The following is a 19,972-nucleotide window of genomic DNA, read 5'->3' on the forward strand; positions in this document are numbered from 1 at the left end:
TGAGCAAGCGTGGTGATTAATGCTCAATCCTTCTCCGTGTGAGAGGAGGCCTGTGCCCAGCAGTGGGACGATAAAAAGGCTGTAACAGCAGTAAAGTTTAATTAAATAATCTGAATACGATTTCACTGTCTTAATTTGAATAAAATAAAGTCCCCTTATGACGCTGAAGATGATTCCCCGATAAAAAAACTAACAACATTGTTCAAAATTGGATCAAATCAAAACCCAAAATATTAACGGACGCCTTATATGCTCAAAAAATACGCTAAAACGGACTTAAATACCAAAGATAAAGTTAATTAAAAAATATATATGAGGTATATTGATATTCCTTAAAAAAGTGCAAAAAACATAATCCTTTTGAGGTAAAAAGTGCTAATAAACCGCGTTACCATGAACAAATCTCTAAGTTAACAAGTGAAGTGACAAAAAAGGTTTGATGTGATACCACAGTGGACATAGACAATGGAGCCGGGACTGCCACTGTATTCGTTGGAGTCTGTAGCGTGTCTGCTCAGGAGTTACAACCATCTGCTCGCTCCAACTGCCGCCGCGCCAGCTCCTGGTAAGTTTAGAAAAACATTTTAAATACAAAAGTTGGTATGTGTGGACGTTTGTTCTCCTTTCACATTTACTGCATGGATTTTGATGAAACTTACCAGTGATATAGCTTAGGTATTTATGTCACAATAACGCACTTCTGCCAGCTGTTTTACTGGAACTTCTCCACGTACCTACCCATTAAAAAGGGTATATAGGTATAACCTTCCTCGATAAATGAGCTATCTCATCATCCTCCGAGCCTTTTCCCAAGTATGTTGGGGTCGGCTTCCAGTCTAACCGGATTCAGCGGAGTACCAGTGCTTTACAAGGAGCGACTGCCTATCTGACCTCCTCAACCCAGTTACCCGGGCAACCCGATACCCCTTGGTTAGACTGGTGTCAGACTTACTGGCTTCTGACTACCAGTAACGACTGTAAAGGATGTTCAATGACAGCCGGGACCTACAGTTTAAGGTGCCATCCGAAACACAGTCATTGGTGTCTAAGATATACTTAGAAAGTACATGACATACAAACTTAGAAGAGTTGCATTGGTACTTAACTGATCTAACAGTTTTTTTTTTTATCGGCGTTGAGGTTCCTGAGATTTACAATAAACTTTTCAGTCAGCAAGAAAGTACCTACCTAACTCTTGCCTACCAATCATTTTAACTCCTTGAAAACACAATCAACCTCATTATAAAATGTGGTCTTAAAAAGTACCGGCCTTTTTTTTTCTTTTTTTTTTCCGACGTTAAAAATCATCAAATGACCCCTCCCGCTGTGGGTTAGCAGCGGTGAGGGAGTGTCAGACTCTTACTGACTTAGTTCTAGGTTCAGACCACTCAATTTGTTCGGGATGGTGTTTAACCATTTTTCACAATTATTTTCTGTAAATTTGAGGGGGAGAGAAAGAACAAACAACATAATTTATAATATCTGAAAGTTGACATAACAAATAGAGAATGGATGTCAGATGACGGCTGACAGAGAGAAATGGAAGCGGGGAACATACTTAACAAGAAATTAGCAGAATCGCTACCATAGCTTGTTTTCTTTTCTTTTTTATTTCTTTATCTCTCATGGCAAATGTAATATGTATGTATATTTATGTTTATGTATTATTATCCATATTTTCTATATATATTCTTCTTTGTAAATAATATCAAAAACTGCACCTACCACTGCTATTTCTCCACCACAAAGGTAGACTGGGAGAAAACGCCTAAGGCATTAAGTCCCCCATTGTGCAAAATGTGCATAAAGTGTTTTAAATAAATAACACAATACCTTTTCTCTTCTTCTTCTTCCTGCCAATAGGGAAGAAAATAATAATATACTGCCGAGTATGTCTGTTCGCAATAGGTAAACTCAAAGTGACTTGAAAGTTTATTATGCAGTTTTATTTTATTTATTTTTTTTTTAATTTAAAATACTTTTTGCACATTGTACAACGGCGGACTTAACGCCTTAGGCGTTCTCTGCCAGTCTACCTTAGGGTGGTGGTGAAATAGAAGTGGTAGGTGCAACACAATTTGAGCATCAGTGGAAGATAATAAAAATATATATTTATGCATATATAAATATAATATATATATATATAACTATATATATGTACAACTGTATCCAGGAGAATGTAGGAGAAGATGGTAAGAAAAATGAACTACTGTAATGATTCGGCCAACTTGCCATGGATGTGATTTCGCAGTTTCATTTTAAAAGTGTGTCGACTATTTACCATCCTGACCTCCAGAGGTAGCTCATTCCAGAGAAGAATAGATTTCACAAAGAAGGAAGAGTGAATAATGTCTGAACGGTGAGCAGGGCAGTGAAGAAGACGATTATTAGAGGAGCGGAGATTTTTGTTATGCTGAGAACACACATACTGAAAGTGAGAGGTTAAATAGGAAGGTGAAGACGGGGTATAAAGTATAGAAAAAAGAGTAGTTAATGCCCTCATCACACGTCGTTGTCTTATCGGTATCCATTTAAGTTGCGCTCGATACGCTGACACATGATCGTACTTGCGAAGATTAAAAACGAATCGAATGCAATTGTTGAGAAGCCGGTCGAGTTTATTGAGCAGATCTGCATTCAGGTCATAGTAGCAAACATCACCATAGTCGATTATAGGAAAGATTAAGGTTTGCATAAGCATTGCTTTTACATGGAACGGGAGCAAGTTTTTGAAGCGATAAAGAAACCGCAGTGTACTAGTGATTTTTTGGCTGACAGCTGCAACTTGTGCTTGCCAATTGAGTGAAGAGTCAAGATGAAGGCCCAAATTCTTCACTGAGCAGCTGAACGGTATATTTATCCCGTCAAATACCAAAGTTGGTAACCCAAGTGCGTCTACTTTACCTAAATTTCTTGAGCTACCAATGATAATAGCTTGGCATTTAACAGGATTGACTGCCACTCCGAACCTGTCAGACCAACTTTTGACTACCTCCAAGTCTTTGTTAATTTTAACAAGCGCAGCTGCCAACTCATTCACTTTTGTGTGACGATACAACTGCAAGTCATCGGCATAGAGATGATATGAACACTGAAGCTCAGGAGTAAGGAAATTTATAAATATGGAGAATAACAGAGGTGAGAGTATGCCGCCTTGAGGAACGCCAGCATTCAAAGAACACCACGCAGATGAATCCTCATCCACCCGAACCGACTGCTGGCGATCATGAAGATAAGAGGAAAACCAGTCTGACGCCTTAGAAGAGACCATAAGATGTGATAGAATAGATAAAAGGATGTCGTGACTGACGGTATTGAACGCATTTGAAAAATCCACGAGTACCAACACTGTGAGATTAGCGTCTTCCATAGCAAATCTAATATCGCCAGTCACTTTGAGGAGGGCAGAAGAAGTGCTGTGGCCCGGCCTAAATCCGGATTGGAAAGGGCTCAGTAGCTCATTGCCGTAGATAAAACGAGCAAATTGCTTATGAGCACAAGCCTCAAGCACTTTGGATAAGAAAGGTAGGATAGAAATTGGACGAAAGTGACTGGGGAGGGTAGGGCTGGAAATTTTGGGAAGAGGACGCACGTAAGCTTTCCGCCAGAGTGAAGGGAAAACTCCAGAGTAGAACGAAAAGTTTACGATATGAGTGATAACAGGAAGGATCGGGACTAGGATATGGACGATCATCTGACGGCTGATGTTATCACACCCCACCGCCTTAGATTTTATGGACAGGATAATCTTTTTGACCTCTTCCTCGTCGACTGGCATAAAATCAAAAGATTTGATATCGGGACGCGTTAGACCATTTATATAATTGAGAGTATCTTGCTTCATTAAATAGTCCAAACGAGAGGAAGAAGAAGTGCAGAAATAACTATTTAAAGCATCAAAACTAATTGTGTTCGGCAGGTCCAAATGTCGCGACTTGCCAATACCCAGAGTTCCAAGAAACTTCCAGATGTCAGCAGAAGACGAAGATGATATATTATTCAATATATGGCGGCGTTTAGCATTACGTATCATCATATTACACCGATTCCTCGCAGTCTTAAACAGAGCCCAGTTTTCATCACTACGGTCTTTTTTAAATTTACGGTACGAACGGTCCCGCCTACGCATTGCTATACGTATGAGTTCAGTCATCCATGGTGCTGGCGGCCGTTTCACTCTGACTCTTTTGACTGGTGCATGGCGATCATATAAAATGTTCACCATGTTATTAAAAATCAAAATTTTATGATCCACATCATCAGAAGTCATTAATGGAGTCCAATCAATGTCTAGCGCATCCTTGAACAACCGCTCAGCATCCATCCTTGCAAAGCAACGCCTATGCAAAATCTTAGGCTTGGGCTTAGGTGGTTTAAGGATATAGGAGAGGAAAATGAGGTCGTGGTGAGAAAAACCAGGTGCAGTATATTGACCGTGACAGGAAATAAGGGAGAGGTTAGACGTCAGAATTAAGTCCAGCCAGGAATCATCACCAATCGTAGACCGGTGAGTAGCCTGAAGAGGTAAAATATGCAAGCTGGATGACTCCAAAACGTGCAAGAGTTTACGGGTACGAGGAGAGTTGGGAGCAAGGAGATTTGTATTAAAATCACCCATGATGATGTAATGAGCATACTCAGAACCTAACGATTCTAAAACCGATTCCAAATCAGTGAAGTAGTCGACAGAGGGGGGGCAATAAACAACACCAACGACGGCTTTCGCTCTGCTTTCACCAACAGATAAGATTATAATTCAGGAAGTTTTAAAGGAATGCCAGTAGAGCTTTGTTTCCAATGGGTTTGTTTGTTTATTATTACCTATTTATTTGTAACGCAGAAAAGAAGTTTCTGATAGCGCCACAATTTAAAAAGCTGCCGTCCGTCAGCGCCTAACGCATTTTCAGGCTTTCAGGCAAATAAAAATCTTAAGCAAACATTACACTTTTTAGAGGTTTAAAATATCGTAAGTAGACAATTTCTTTGACGGGAATTTTGACTAGATTTGACTGTTGAGAGTCTGAAAAACATTTTAATAAACGATACATTATCTAGGTACTTTCCTTCTACCGGCACATAAAAAAGATATATGTGTACTATTTAGCCTGATTACTGCCTGTGCCAAGTTTCAGTAAATCCCCGTAGAAATCGGTAGGTTGAATAAAAATAGTAAAAAAATTATCTTGAAAGAGAAACAAACAACTCATCTATCCATACATATAAACTTCGCGTTTATAATATTAATAGGAAATAGCTGTAAAAGAGCGGCTTCATGGATGGTGTCTCTCATCCTAGAACGGTCAAGAAACTGAGAATCTGCTCCTGAATTTTTATATAAAACTAGCTTATGCAAGCGGTTTCACACGCATCCCGTGGGAACTACTTCCCGTTCCGGGATAAAAAGTAGCCTATACTTAGCCTTCCTCGATAAATGGGCTATCTAAGACTGAAGAAATTTTCAAATCGGACCAGTAGTTCCTTAGATTAGCGCGTTCAAACAAACAAACTCTTCAGCTTTATTATTATAAAGCTGAAGAGTTTGTTTAGATAAATAAAACCTTATTGCACTCAGTTTAATGGAATTGGATTAAGTTAGTCAAAAGAGTCAGAAGCAAAAAAAATTTCGATCTTTTTAAATTGAAATTTTTATCTTCCTGATTTGCCCTGAACACTATTTCATTGGACTAATTAGTTTAATTTGTAAATGAATTTGTTACTGAGTTATGTAGATGTGCTCATCTGAATTTAATCAAGCGAAATAAAGCATTAATAACTATGTTTCAGTGGACCTAGTACTTGTACGTATGTATATGAAGGCCTTATTTCGCTTGATTAAATTGAGAGCGAAAAGAGCGAAAAAACAACATGGCCATTAGGAAAAGCCTACTCAGAAAATACTCAAGTTTCCAAAATCCTCATAAAACGATAAAAACCCTTCTACATTAACAAAGTACACAATAAAAATAACACTCAACACATTTTTAGACACATAATAAATATTTTCTTTACCCCTCAAAACTATGGTGTCATCAATTTACAAACTGCTCCTTAATTCTCAACCTTATACTTAAGAAAATAAAGTATAAGTTCCAATGTTACAGTGTTACCTAAAGGTTATTTGAGCAAGTAGATGTCAACCTTATTCTCAACCTTACTACTATAAGGATTAAGTATAAATTTCTTTGCTAAAATCTATAGGTTATGTGAGCAAGCAGGTGTTACCGGTCATAAGGTCGTGAGCTAATTGCTTTATAAATCAATATTTATTTTTGTTATAACATCGACTATTTGTCAGAATTTATAAATCGACGGCTCTTTTTTTGTCCGAAGTACCTAATTTTACCAACTATAGCCAAATCTATACTAACTTATATTTAAAAGAACTAAGTCTGCCTTTCCTGCTATGTATCTCACATGGTGGTAGTGTCATTTTTCTATTATTTCCCCTCTAATTCACCTCTTCTCCTTCTGAAAGTGAGTCTTGATTTCAATTTTCGGCTACAGCGGCTCTTCTCGTATGGATCATAAGCCACCAGAATAAGTTAGGTATAAGTTATATTGTAATAAAGACGTAGAGGCCTATTGTCGGCAATCGTTCTCTCTCATTTTAAAATCAGCCAGATGCGCCGGTGCACAGCATTTGCTTGGACACAGGTGCACTCACTATTCCTTCACTCTCATAGCCCGATGGGACGGCAATCCGACACGACCGGAGTCCGGAGAGAAATCACAAGCAGAACCGGCAGGTTCAACGTTGTCTTTGGGGCATGTCGGAGTCTCAATTTAAGCTGCTGCTAAGGTTGATATACTTACTAAATTAAAAGTGATTCCTCATTGTAATATTAGTCATCCTCCGAGCCTTTTTCCCAACTATGTTGGGGTCGGCTTCCAGTCTAACCGGATGTAGCTGAGTACCAGTGCTCATTGTAATATTAGTATACTTAGAATTAACTAATTTCATGTGCATATTTGTCTCCAGCCACGCCACGGCGTTTAAAAATCGCATAATTGTCATGCTTTGACCCCTTTATAATTAGGCAGGCAAACATTTAGCCGTGTGCCATGATCGCGTAATTTGTCGGTTACGATGTGATGGTACCAAATAGGGTTGACAATTTGTCATTTTTCCTGTTCAGTTAAAATGCTCTTAAATGACTTAAGGCCAGCAAACTTAGGGCCTCTAGCAAAAATAGGAGGAACTCTATTCTTGCTAGACGCCCCAAGTTTGCTTTACCTACAGTCCGGCACTGATTCGATGTATTCCAGACCTTTTTTTTTTTTTTTTCCGACGTTAAAAATCATCAAATGACCCCTCCCGCTGTGGGTTAGCAGCGGTGAGGGAGTGTCAGAGTCTTACTGACTAAAAACCGTCGTGTTCCGTCATAGGCCTTTTATGTACCAGGGCCGCGGTATCTCTTTCGAACAACCCGCAGCCCCGGCAAGCCTTGGCCCTGCTGGGCCCCGCTGGGGTTGCTGATATCTCTTTGAGGAGCGCGTGGAACAACGCGCGCCGTCGACACGGGTCTGTCGTCTAAGCAGACAGAGGGACGATGAGCCACCCGAACTCACCGCCCACAGACCCACGCCTACGGTGGCCGGGAGTCATCTTGCGACACCCGGCGCCCATGGTTTCTACCTGGTCCAGCGCGGCGGCCGGGATGAGAGGTGCGAACTCTCTGGCGTTCCGCCTCCTCCTTTTCGAGCATGACCGCTTCGCAGAAGGAGGCGACGGCATCCCACTCCCTCTCGCCCCGGACCATGGCCTGAACCAGGGCCGGACGCGAGAGGTCGCCGCCGCCCAAAGCCTCGACGAGGACCCGGCGGTGCCCCTCCCATGCGGGGCACACCTGGACTGTGTGGTCCACCGTGTCCTCGGGGCTGTCCGCACAATGGTGACACCCGGGCGCCTCGGTGACACCCGGGCGCCTCATGTATTCCAGACCTTAAGCTAAGTTTCTGCTTATACTTTTTTATGTAAATTATCAGATGACCTCTCCCGCTGTGGTTGCAGCGTGAGGGGGTGTCAGGCTCTGACTAACTAAAACCCGTCATGTTCCTTCCTAAGCCCATTATGTAAAAGGTACCGGTACCACTTTCGAACAATCCCGCAGCTACAGTAAGCCTGGGCCCTGGTGGGTTCCTCTGGATCTCCTTATACCTTAGTCTATCGTCGTAGTAGGTGAAGAAGGCAGCCCTATCAAGCAAAACTTAATTAGCTGAACACACCCCCTCTCGCGAACTATACTGCTCAACCCCATATTTTAGGGTTAATTCTGTTTGCGGTTCGTGTTATTAAATAGGCTTGTAACAATAGATAACTTTCTGTTAATATTTTGGCTGAAGAATAAAGAAAATCGTTCGATGGCGTGAAAACTTGACAAACAGGCAGAGTTTAGTTTTCATTTTATATGATGTCCAAGGCCAATTTTGGCTACAGACGCTGTTCTCATGTAAGGAGATCAGCCAGCTGCGCAGGACATATTATAGTGCACAAGCGTTTGTGCAGACACAAGTTCGCTCTCATAGCACGAGAGGATGCAAATCCGACACGACCGGAGAGAGATCAAGCACAGGACCGATATTTACGTGCTCTCCGATGCCCGGGTGAATCAATCACCATCTTCTAGACTACGGGCTCCCCTATAAAAGTTGCTAAAAGCTACAAAGCATTTTCAGCCTGGATCGATTCAGAAGTAGGAACCGAACCAGAGAGATGCTTGCGACCACTGCGAACAACTGATGAACCAACTTACCTATAATTTAATCTAAAATATTAGACGACAGTCACAGTCGTTGCGGGTAGCCAGAAGCCAGTAAGTCTGACAACCAGTCTTATCTAGTGGTATAGGCAACCCACCCAGGTAACTGGGTTGAGGAGGTCAAATAGGCAGTCGCTTCTTGTAAAGCACTGGCTCAGCTGCATCTAGTAAGACTGGAAAGCGACCCCAGCATAGTTGGGAAAATGCAGATGATGTTAGACGACAGTAACGCAAAATAAGCCGAGACACCTAGCATACCTACTCATATTCCGAGCCTTGTCACTCATACTTGAGAGGTCGGTTCTTAACCCACTAGGCCACCACGACTTTACCTAACCTAGTATACCAAATAAAAAGCAATAAACAAAAGACGATTTTTGTAATATTTCGTTTTAATTTCACCGTCATTAAGTGAGCCCCTTGCAATAATTAGCAGACTGGCACAGGTGTGGAGTCCCACGGCCGCAGGTGCGTTCACGACCTGTTACGTCATTAAGGGAAAGGGCTATTGAGGAGGCGGATTTTGTAACTAGTAGGTGCTTGTAGGTACTGTGATATTTTGTAATTTTTTAACCCTGCCTGCAAGAAGAGGGGTGCTCAAAGAGCTATGAGTGTTGGAGGCACAGTAACTATTTAAAGATTGATCCAATCCGGATGAGAAGGTTCTCCCACCCAGCAGTGTTTCTTAGACAAGTTTCATCGAAATCGATTAAGCCGTTTTGTCAAACGGCTACGCCACCTGTTCATATGATAGTGCACAAGGATTTGCGCAGACACAGGTGCACTCACTATTCCTTCACTCTCATAGCGCGGAACAAAGATGCAGGTGGACCGCAATTTGACTTTTCTAACTAATTAGCTAATCTTTAAGAATCAGCTGAACATCAAACACATAGAATATAACATAAAATAAGTTCATTGAAATTAGGCCCATTAAATTAGAAGTTCTTCTCTTCAAATAGTTCTTTCGCCGCTTTTTACCGATATGGTCGTAATGTTCAATATTTATGGTTGCTTTACAAAGTTAAATAACCTTCTAACACATACGAAACATGCTAATATTTGATCAAGCTGCCCAATAACAGATACCACTTACATGTCGCGTGGCGTCGATCAACCTCTACACGACATTATTACAACAATGTTAGGGGTTGAGGGCGTTAATTATTTAGCAGGGGATGTCATGTCAGTGGACGGTCAGGGGTTAAACGCATGACAAATATTTATTGTGTATGGGATAGTATGTATACCTACGGGATGTAGCACGGGATGGTTTGAAAGTCTGTGGGAGTGATGGCGTCTGGGTGATGTTGTTCCTTCTGCGATTATAAATGCGAAAGAACGGAAAAACTACTAGATGGATTTCAGTGAAACTTAGCAGCAATATCTTTAGCTTAGTAGCCCGCGGTTTCATCCGCATCGCGTGGGAGCTGTTGCCCGTATCTATATACTAATATTATAAAGCTGAAGAGTTTGTTTGTTTGTTTGAACGCGCTAATCTCAGGAACTACTGGTCCGATTTGAACAATTCTTTCGGTGTTAGATAGCCCATTTATCGAGGAAGGCTATAAGCTTTTTATCCGGGTTCGTGCAGAGGTTCCCACGGGATGCGGGTGAAACCGCTGGCAGAAGCTAGTATTACATACTCAGGAAGAGTGTAGCTTTCCAACAGAATGTGAAAGAATTTTACAATTCAGTTCAGTAGTTTTGGAGCCTATAGCGTACAAAAAAACGTTTCCTCTTTATATGATAGATGTAGCAGAATAATAAATATTCGGGTGCAAAAAGTAGTTTCCTCAGAAAATAGCTAGCAGAAGCTATTTAAATAAAACTACTTTTACGGATTTTATCGCGGTTATATTAATATTATTTAATCCCGACGTTTCGGATCCTTTACAGCATCCATGGTCACGGGCAGACTAAGGTGTTGGTCGTCTTGATATATTAGTTACAAACAGCTACCCTACATTTTGTTGATTATTATTGACAATCCGATTCACGCAAAACGAGCTCACTGTATCCTTAGGTCGAGCAGTTGTAGGCTTGGATTTTGATTTAATAATTTCTATGATGGGATTCCAAGCAGGTGGTATGCACCAGCCATCTTCTCTATTGAAATTTGGATGTTTTTTAATTTCAATAGCCTCGCGAATCATCCTAGGTAGGAATCGGTTTTCTTTTGCAAGGACTTGTGGTTTATCAAATCTGATGTAATGCTGGGCCTTGTCTAGTGTGTGTTCACAAACTGCTGACTGTCTGGAACGGCGGAGACCACAATCACATTCAAGCTTGTATACACCCGCATCTTGTAGAGGTATAGACACTTGACAGGTGGTAAGAATTGACTGATCTTCTTCAGCGGCTTGAAGTAGATTTTGAGTGTCACATACCTCTACAAGATGCGGGTGTATACAAGCTTGAATGTGATTGTGGTCTCTCTTACATAGGCCAAACTAAAAGAAGCATAGGGACCCGCGTAAAAGAACACATCGCCGATGTCAAACACCGCCGTTTCAGACAGTCAGCAGTTTGTGAACACACACTAGACAAGGCCCAGCATTACATCAGATTTGATAAACCACAAGTCCTTGCAAAAGAAAACCGATTCCTACCTAGGATGATTCGCGAGGCTATTGAAATTAAAAAACATCCAAATTTCAATAGAGAAGATGGCTGGTGCATACCACCTGCTTGGAATCCCATCATAGAAATTATTAAATCAAAATCCAAGCCTACAACTGCTCGACCTAAGGATACAGTGAGCTCGTTTTGCGTGAATCGGATTGTCAATAATAATCAACAAAATGTAGGGTAGCTGTTTGTAACTAATATATCAAGACGACCAACACCTTAGTCTGCCCGTGACCATGGATCCATGGAAACCTACTAAGTTTATAACGGTGTATGAAAACTTGCCAAGTAACATCATTAAAAAGTAACTATTTTTAACTGAGGTATGTGTATGGAACTTGGTACTTATTCAGATCTCACTTCTTTTATAGGCGAAGCATTCCCATATTATCGAACTTGGTAGTCTTTCACATTTTTGTTTTGGGTGGTTAATATAACCGCGATAAAATCCGTAAAAGTAGTTTTATTTAAATGTCTAATATTCGCGTAAGTGTCAGAAATCAATATGTTAACCAGCAGAAAAGCTATTGTCTAGGTATTGGGTTTTTTCGCAAAATCTTAACCGATTCTAATGAAATTCGGTAGACAGATTAGTAGCTTATTATGGCCTGAGAAAGGTCATTGGCTTGGATCATAGGCACTTTGTATTCGGTCACGGGAAGTGGTCCTCCCAGTGCAATCATGGGAATAGCTACTATGTCTATGGTCACAGGAAGTGGTTCTCCCAGTAAAACCTCGGGGCTATATATAGCTACTATGTCTATAAAACCTTTCACAGAGAATCTGAAACTTAAACTGCATACTAAAACCTCCTTGTTTTCAGATGTGCATAGCGTGGTGAATCCATTGCTGGCTGCGTTGCCGCCGCAGCTGCACTGCTTGCCGCCATATTGTCATCATATTCCTCCGAGAAATACTACACGTATGTAATGGTCTTTTTACCACGCAATCTACTATTTTGTTTTTTTAACCGACATTCCAATTCAGATGTTGGTTTGTTTTTAATTTTTTCATAGTTAATCTCTGTTTGTATTTCATTTCATGTTTCTCTTTCTACCCACTTCTTGTTTTGTTTTATTTTTACCCGACTGCCAAAGAAGGAGGGTAATGTTTTTCGAGTGTATGTAAGTATGTATGTATGTCTGTTCCTTTGTGACCTCCTGTAGCCTAAACGGCTTGATGGATTTTGATGTATGAGGTATCGTTAGATTTGTCTTGATTACGGGAGTGTCATAGGATACATTTTATCCTAAAAGTCCCACGGGATATTTTTTCTAAATTTCCCTTTAAAAAAATATGTATGCGGTATCATTAGATTCATTTCAATCACGGGAGTAATAATGAATATAGGATACGTTTTTTCTCAAAATTCCCACGGGAACATGTTAATTCTGCGTCAACGCAAAGCAACTCATGCGTTAGCAAGCAAAAAGATAGGGCGTGGCCTGGCATGCGGCGCGCGGCGCGGTGCGGAGGGGGATATGCTCGAGTATACAGCCCGAATGCGGGCACACGCATAAGGGCACACGTCGTTGACGGTCTTCAGCAGTAATGACTCACCTAATTCTTTTTCTTCTTCACTACCAACAGTCCAGATTGGCGGTAAATTTATGTTGCGGAGTAACATCACTCGTAATCTAAAGCCAAATGTCGTCGAAATAATTTAAAATGGTACTTACATATACATAGTCTTCTACATCTACAACATTTTCGTTAAATAAAAACAGCTAAAAAGTTATAAATAAAAGAATTATTATTAAAAAAACAAAATACCCGACTGCACACTAAAAAAAGAGTAAAACAAGCCCCACAATAATATTTAATTTATAAATATTGATGGAAAGCATCGCAGGCGGGGACCACCTTGACCGCCACCAACGAAAATTCTGCTAAATGGTGCACAACCGAAATGACTATAAATAAGCCTCTGTTGGTCCCCGCCTGCGATGCTTTCCATCAATATTTATAAATTAAATATTATTGTGGGGCTTGTTTTACTCTTTTTTTAGTGTGCAGTCGGGTATTTTGTTTTTTTTCTTATTGTGTATCTTTGCGGTGTCTTTTTGTTTGTCTGAATAAATAATAAAAAAAGCACCTCTGATAACGTAATGTATGTATCTGGTATATAGCCCGGATCTTACATAAAACCATTTGTTTTGCTTACAGACCATAGGTTTTTGACATAAGCCTCGTACCTAGAGCAAACGTCAAGGAACTACCACCAGTAATCTAAACTACATGGAAAAATGTTCCCAGTAGAAAAAGCAGAAAGGCGAAAAGAAAAAGATGTCTTACCGAAAAATCTTTCTACTTACAAATGATATTGATTTGCGATTAAGTCCCAATTTTGTATTTACATAGTTATATACATAGATATTTACAACACAAAAAAGAAAACTATCCTAGTAAAACAATTATAAAAAACATATATATGTATATATATGTTATGGACCAAGTGATAAATTGGGCAGTATACATAATGCCCGGTCATTATGAAAAATGCCCAATATGAGAGTGCAATTTGATAATAATTATTTAAATAGTCAAATTGACCGGGCACTATACATATTGCCCGTGACCTTTTGGGCAAAGTAGTACAAACATATTTAATTTCAATTTTTTTTTATTGTTATTGCCATTTAATCCTTACTAATATTATAAATCGGAAAGTGAGTTTGTTTGTTTGTTTGTTTGTTTGTTCCGCTTTCACGCCGTAACTACTGAACCGATTGCTTTGAAATTTTGCAGACGTAAAGTTAGAAGTCCGGATTAAATAATAGGGTACTTTTTATCCCGAAAAAAATAGATATTCCCGAGGGAAAACAAAAATATTGTTTGCTTGATGGATGGATTGTAGATGGCGCTGTGTGTCGTTTAAAACAAGGTAATATATTGCAAACGAATATAAACATGTAAATTTAGAAGCTAAATGATACGATAATGAATCCCCGAAAATGAGGAATTCCCGAGGGATGATGTACAATTTGTTTAATCGTCTAAACTGTTTTTTTTTTACATCTACTTATATATTGCAAACGAATATGAACATATAAATTTAGAAGCTAAATGATACGATAATGAATCCTCGAAAATGAGGAATTCCCGAGGGATGACGTACAATTTGTTTTATCGTCTTAACTGTTTTTTTTACATCTACTTATCCTGAAATAACTATAATTCAACGAATTACTAATTGGTATAAGTATTAGTTAAGTTATTTAGTTCTTGAGGTATGCGATAGATGGCGCTGGGTGTTTTTAAAACGTGGTAACGATGTGTTTTTAAATACGTAAGAAGTGGAATGATAGCTTTTTAAAACGTGGTGACGTTGTTTTTTTTAAGATACGTAAGAAGTGCAATGATATCTCGCGCTTTAACCTGTAGCTCATCGTATCCAGCGTTACATCGCGCTTCTTAGATTTTTCCGTGGGAATGAGAAGTTTTCTTATAGTTGTGATTTATACCGCAATATAACCGAATTCCACGCGGGCGAAGCCGCGGGCGGAAAGCTAGTTTAAAATAAACTAAGTATCAAACGCTATGCTAGGACAAGTAGTCCAATTAGGCAGGTCCAACTTCGAGAAAGAGGTCGACCGCCGAATCCAACTCGGCTGGACAGAGTTCGGGAAACTAATATCATTTCGTCCGACATGAGGTATGTGCCTCAAGACGAAAGTCTTCAATCAATGTGTGCTACCAGTGATGACTTACGGCACCGAAACGTGGTCTCTCACTATCGGCCTCATCTCAAAGCTCAAAGTCGCTCAACGAGCTATGGAGACGGCTATGCTCGGTGTTTCTCTACGTGATCGAATCCGAAATGAGGAGATCCGTAGACGAACTAAAGTCACCGATATAGCCCACCGGATTAGCAAGTTGAAGTGGCAATGGGCAGGCCATATTGCTCGCAGAGCAGATGGCCGTTGGGGTCGTAAAGTGCTGGAGTGGAGACCACGGACTAGCAAGCGCAGCGTAGGACGTCCACCAACGAGGTGGACAGACGACCTTATAAAGGTCGCCGGAAGACGCTGGATGCAGGTCGCCTCCAACAGGTATCTGTGGAGATCTAAGGGGGAGGCCTATGTTCAGCAGTGGACGTCCTATGCCTGAGATGATGAAATATCAAACCACTTAAATAATCAGCCTCATGATTTGGATTAATTATGAAGGACTTCTGCCTTAAAAATGTACTAGTTTTTGCATTTAAAAGTTAAGGAAAGTCATATTAAAAATATAACAAAAAATATTATTAAAAAAACAAAAATTTTACAACAAATCTTTGTTTTATAGAAATTACTTATTATTATTACAAAACAAAATAAACTAAAGTTTAAGCAATAGACTTATTATTTGGCATAATTAATATCTTCTCTTAATAAAAGTCAAATGAAAATATCACCGCGTAAAATATAGCTTTTTTATCAAATTGCCCAACTGTCATGTAGCAATATAATAATGCCCGTGCAATGTGATAAATAATGAAGTTAAGATAGTTATTAATCATGTGGCCCGATAAAGCTAGACATTATTCATAATGCTCGGGCATTATTTATAATGCCCGAATTAATCACATGGTCCATAACATATACACTATATCTAAAAGGCGTCAAAAATTCATCCTCATCGCTGTCAACTGGGAGCGTACCCAAGAGGCTGGCAACATTACCTCGTTGGATGGCCATGCTGATCCTTTGTCCGAGGTAATAGCCAGCCTTTTGGTCACGAGAAGCGTCAACCAGCCGCCTAGACAGATCTTTAAATAGGGTGTGCGCATTCGGACCCCACGACCCGAGGGTTTCAACCCCAAACGGTTGTAAAAATTTTGTATATTTTTTTATTTAGTTCTTCCATCACCGACGAGCGAGCTGGAAATCCGACGTCGCGGTGAGAAGCGACCCATCCCTCAGGAGCTGAAGGATGAGAAGTACTTCGAGCGACGACGCCGGAACAACCAGGCTGCTAAGAAATCCAGGGATGCCAGGCGAATCAGAGAAGACCAGGTAAATGGCCCAGAGTTTTGGAAAATTATTCTTCTACACTTCCACTTCAACACTGATTAACCCCTTGTATGTCGGTGCGCAGATCTACGCGAGACACAATAGATTTTCAATTGTTCTTTATTAGCGGTACAAGAGGTTACGAGCATTTGGCGTTTGAATGCTGAAGTGGAAGTGTCGGGCTCATAAATAAGTATGGCTATGAAAGAAAATGATGAATGAGAGAAAACATGCTGAAAAATAATTGGGATAAGGGCAGAACGGTGATAATGATCAAGAATAAGATGGCACGACCAAGTACATAGTTTTGATTGGCTTCATGACATTACCTCCGAAATAAACTAAGTCAACAATCGGGCTAGCACTTTAGTCTGCACTGAGCGGCATCTTTTACGGATCGGAACAACTTAAGTCTGTAAAAAAGTACATGAGTAGGTACCTAGGTACTCCAGTTGCACGCACTCAATTCTTAACTCAACGTCCCTACAGTTCAATTTCAACCATCATTCTTCACCCCCAGATAGCGTGGCGGGCATGTCTACTAGAACAAGAGAATGCGTCGCTCCGAGCTCACGTAGCAGCCCTCAGACAAGAAGCCCTAGCGCTCCGGTCACTGCTGGCGGCCAGGGACGAGCCACCGGCACCCGCGCCTTCTTCTACTACACCGGATTAGATATAGAAAGAGGATACTAGATTAAAGATAGAATACCTACTAGCATATCTAGTCGTATTTTTCAAGTTTTGATCAGAATTCGGTAATTAGTGCTAAAGGGTTCAAAATAGCGGATTTGCAGCTTGTACGGGCGCTGACAGGAGTGTAAGCACGAGCCTGCACAAATCATTACCACTGGTTCGAGCGAACTTGCCCGTGAAAGCTAAAGTACGTGAAACTGGTCATTTGAAGCAAAATGTACCTAGCATGGGCTTAGGCTGCCTGTCCACCGGAGCGGAGCTAGGCTGCGGAGTGGAGAAACTGAGAAATATTAACCAATAGGATTGCACAAAATCTCCGCTCCTCAATCCTATTGGTTAATATTTCTCAGTGCGTATGCAGAAATGACCGTATAAGCGAAGAGGACGCTCATGTTTTAGATGAAAATTAATTTTTAACGCGAATCAAATACGGTTAAGAGCATAAGCGTATTCTGATCAGAACAAAATGAATTGGTCAGCGATATGAATAAACACACGATTAAAAAAGCTAGTGCTCTAAGACGCTATTTAGAAGAGATATAAAGCCCAAACTCCACTAAAGGGTAACGGAAAAGTTTTTAAAAAGGGAAGCAATGAAAAACAGTTAGTAGTAGTAGGGTAGCACCTACCCTTTAGTTATAGAAGTTTTATTTCATGAAAGCGGATGAGCCATACGTGTATGTCTTAAAATGCTTAAGGACAGTAAGAGGTCAATTCGCCAAGACACAAAGATATTTACCCACACGGGTTTTGCTCACCCGCTCTCGTGAGATATATATCTATAAGATAGGTACTTTAATAAATCCGTCCACTTTTGTGATTACGCCTAGGTTTTAGGAATTAAATTAAAAATAATAAGTGATGTCGATAAAGTGATCATAGTGCAATTATTTATGTTTAATGTGTAAATGTTCAGGAGTGGACGTCCTATGGCTGAGATGATGATGATGAATGTGTAAATAATTAAGTAACTATGTAATTACCTACTAGATATTAATAAAAGTTGTGCTTTTTTAGCTGTAAGGCATTAATTAAATGGTTCTAGATAGGCTTAGCTGACTTTATGCACCCTGTGATTTGATTGTCCTCAGATTCACTTGTACTGTATACAAAATTAAAAATAAAACCTTATTTTTCAAACTGCGCTTATTTATTACTAGCTTTCCGCCCGCGGCTTCGCCCGCGTGGAATTCGGTTCACCCCTCCCGCTGTGGGTTAGCAGCGGTGAGGGAGTGTCAGACTCTTACTGACTAAAATCGTCGTGTTCCGTCCTAGGCCTTTTATATACCAGGGCCGCGGTACCTCTTTCGAACAACCCGCAGCCGCGGCTGGCCCTGGCGCTACTGGGCCCCACTGATTTCAAAACAGACTAATTCGCGGCGAACCTTAACACCACGATACAGAAAAGCACAACGCCATCTATCGAGCTATCGGGAAGCTCGCGATTGAACAATGAGCTGAGCTTTTTTTTTTATTTCTGTCAACATGTATAAAACTTAGTTTTTTTTTTTAAGTCTAATTTATGGCAACTTTTTTTTATTTTTAAATAGTGTATAGATTGAAATTAACGAAAATTAAGTTGGAACGCCAAAAATATAGCTAGAATAATAAATATCCGAATACATAATGGAAAAAGCTACGTGATCACTTCCAGAATGTGACTCTATTGAGTATGATATTAACAAAAAACTACACAAAATATTATTAATATTTTTATTACTAATTAAAGAAAACAATCTTGTCAAAAGGAAAAAACACAATACACGACAATTCTTTGAACGTTTTATAACAAAAATCAAACATCAATTTCAATTATGTGACTTTTGATGCACATCGGATATTATTTTTTAAAATATTAAGCTATAATAAAAATATATTTCTGCAGTGATCCCTAGTTACGAATCAAAATTAAATTCCTGTCCATCGAGCGAAAACAGAACAAAACAGTATTTTATAAAGAATTTTAAATATTTTTTTGTTTCAAATAGAAAACAGGGACAGTCACGCAACTGAACGTCTGAAAAGTATAAAGCTTCATCTACATGGACGCTATTATTATAATTATGTAATATTCCAGATCAAAATTTAATAATAATCAAGAAATACTATATCTTTTCAATAATGGAACAAATAATAACAAAAAAATATTGTACCTCGTTTACATAAAGATTGTAAACATGAATAAAATAAAATTGATCCCCACAGAAAACTATTATTCTGAATTTCTGAAACAACATCACTGTTTCCATGTAAACTTAATTTTATAGGATCAGTCATGTTGTGACTTTGAGCTCAGCCCGTATGTGACCATAGATTTGGTCACAAAACGGAAGTCACATTTTCATACTTGCCGATTAAAAAAAAATTATAAATAATTATTTGTAGTTCTTTTCCATTTGATGTCATTTTAAACAGTAACTTAAAGAAATGGCGGTTTCTAGAAATAAACAGCAATCCTAATATTTGGTTACGCTGTAGTAAAATTCAAACACAAATCTGAACATAAATTCCGTTCTTGTATGGAGCCAGCAACAAAACGTCTACGTTCCTCAAAATCCTCTTGACTTTAATAGTAAAGTAAAGTAAAAGCCAGTAGTATGTCTAAGTAGTGCCTGTTTCAAAGTATTAGGACCCAAAAATTGTGGCTTAAAGTACTATAAAATGCGGTCACAATACTGAATGTTCAGGATGGATCAAAATTTCATCATCGTAGTTTTATACGTTTTTTTATGTAAATAAGCCAAAATATTACAAATGAATTGATGAATATTATTAAATGATGACATTTAGAAACTAAACCCCTTAAAAAAAGTATATCGTCCGTAGAAAAATCGCGAAATATTCTTGATCCAATCATACGAATTCAGCTGGGGACAAGCAAAAAAAGCCTAC

At 39.5% G+C, this 19,972-nt stretch overlaps 2 protein-coding genes across 2 annotated transcripts in view; one reads left to right on the forward strand and one right to left on the reverse strand.

Annotated features, from left to right (window-relative positions):
• LOC124644041 (ATP synthase subunit beta, mitochondrial-like) overlaps window positions 1-529 on the reverse strand; it is a 44,471-nt gene extending 43,942 nt beyond the window's left edge. The window contains exon 1 of the mRNA XM_047183225.1: window positions 449-529. Coding sequence (XP_047039181.1) covers window positions 449-460 — 12 coding nt within the window. The 5' untranslated portion in view covers window positions 461-529. The remainder of the gene's footprint in view (window positions 1-448) is intronic.
• Window positions 466-17,324, forward strand: LOC124644043 (CCAAT/enhancer-binding protein delta-like). Its single transcript, XM_047183227.1, has 4 exons — window positions 466-565; window positions 12,214-12,312; window positions 16,233-16,390; window positions 16,908-17,324. The coding sequence occupies exons 1-4, from the start codon at window positions 466-468 to the stop codon at window positions 17,058-17,060; spliced, it is 510 nt and encodes a 169-aa protein (XP_047039183.1). The 3' UTR covers window positions 17,061-17,324.
• Window positions 17,325-19,972: the final 2,648 nt, after the last annotated feature.

This window comes from Helicoverpa zea, chromosome 29, assembly GCF_022581195.2.
Source record: "Helicoverpa zea isolate HzStark_Cry1AcR chromosome 29, ilHelZeax1.1, whole genome shotgun sequence".
NCBI lineage: Eukaryota > Metazoa > Arthropoda > Insecta > Lepidoptera > Noctuidae > Helicoverpa > Helicoverpa zea.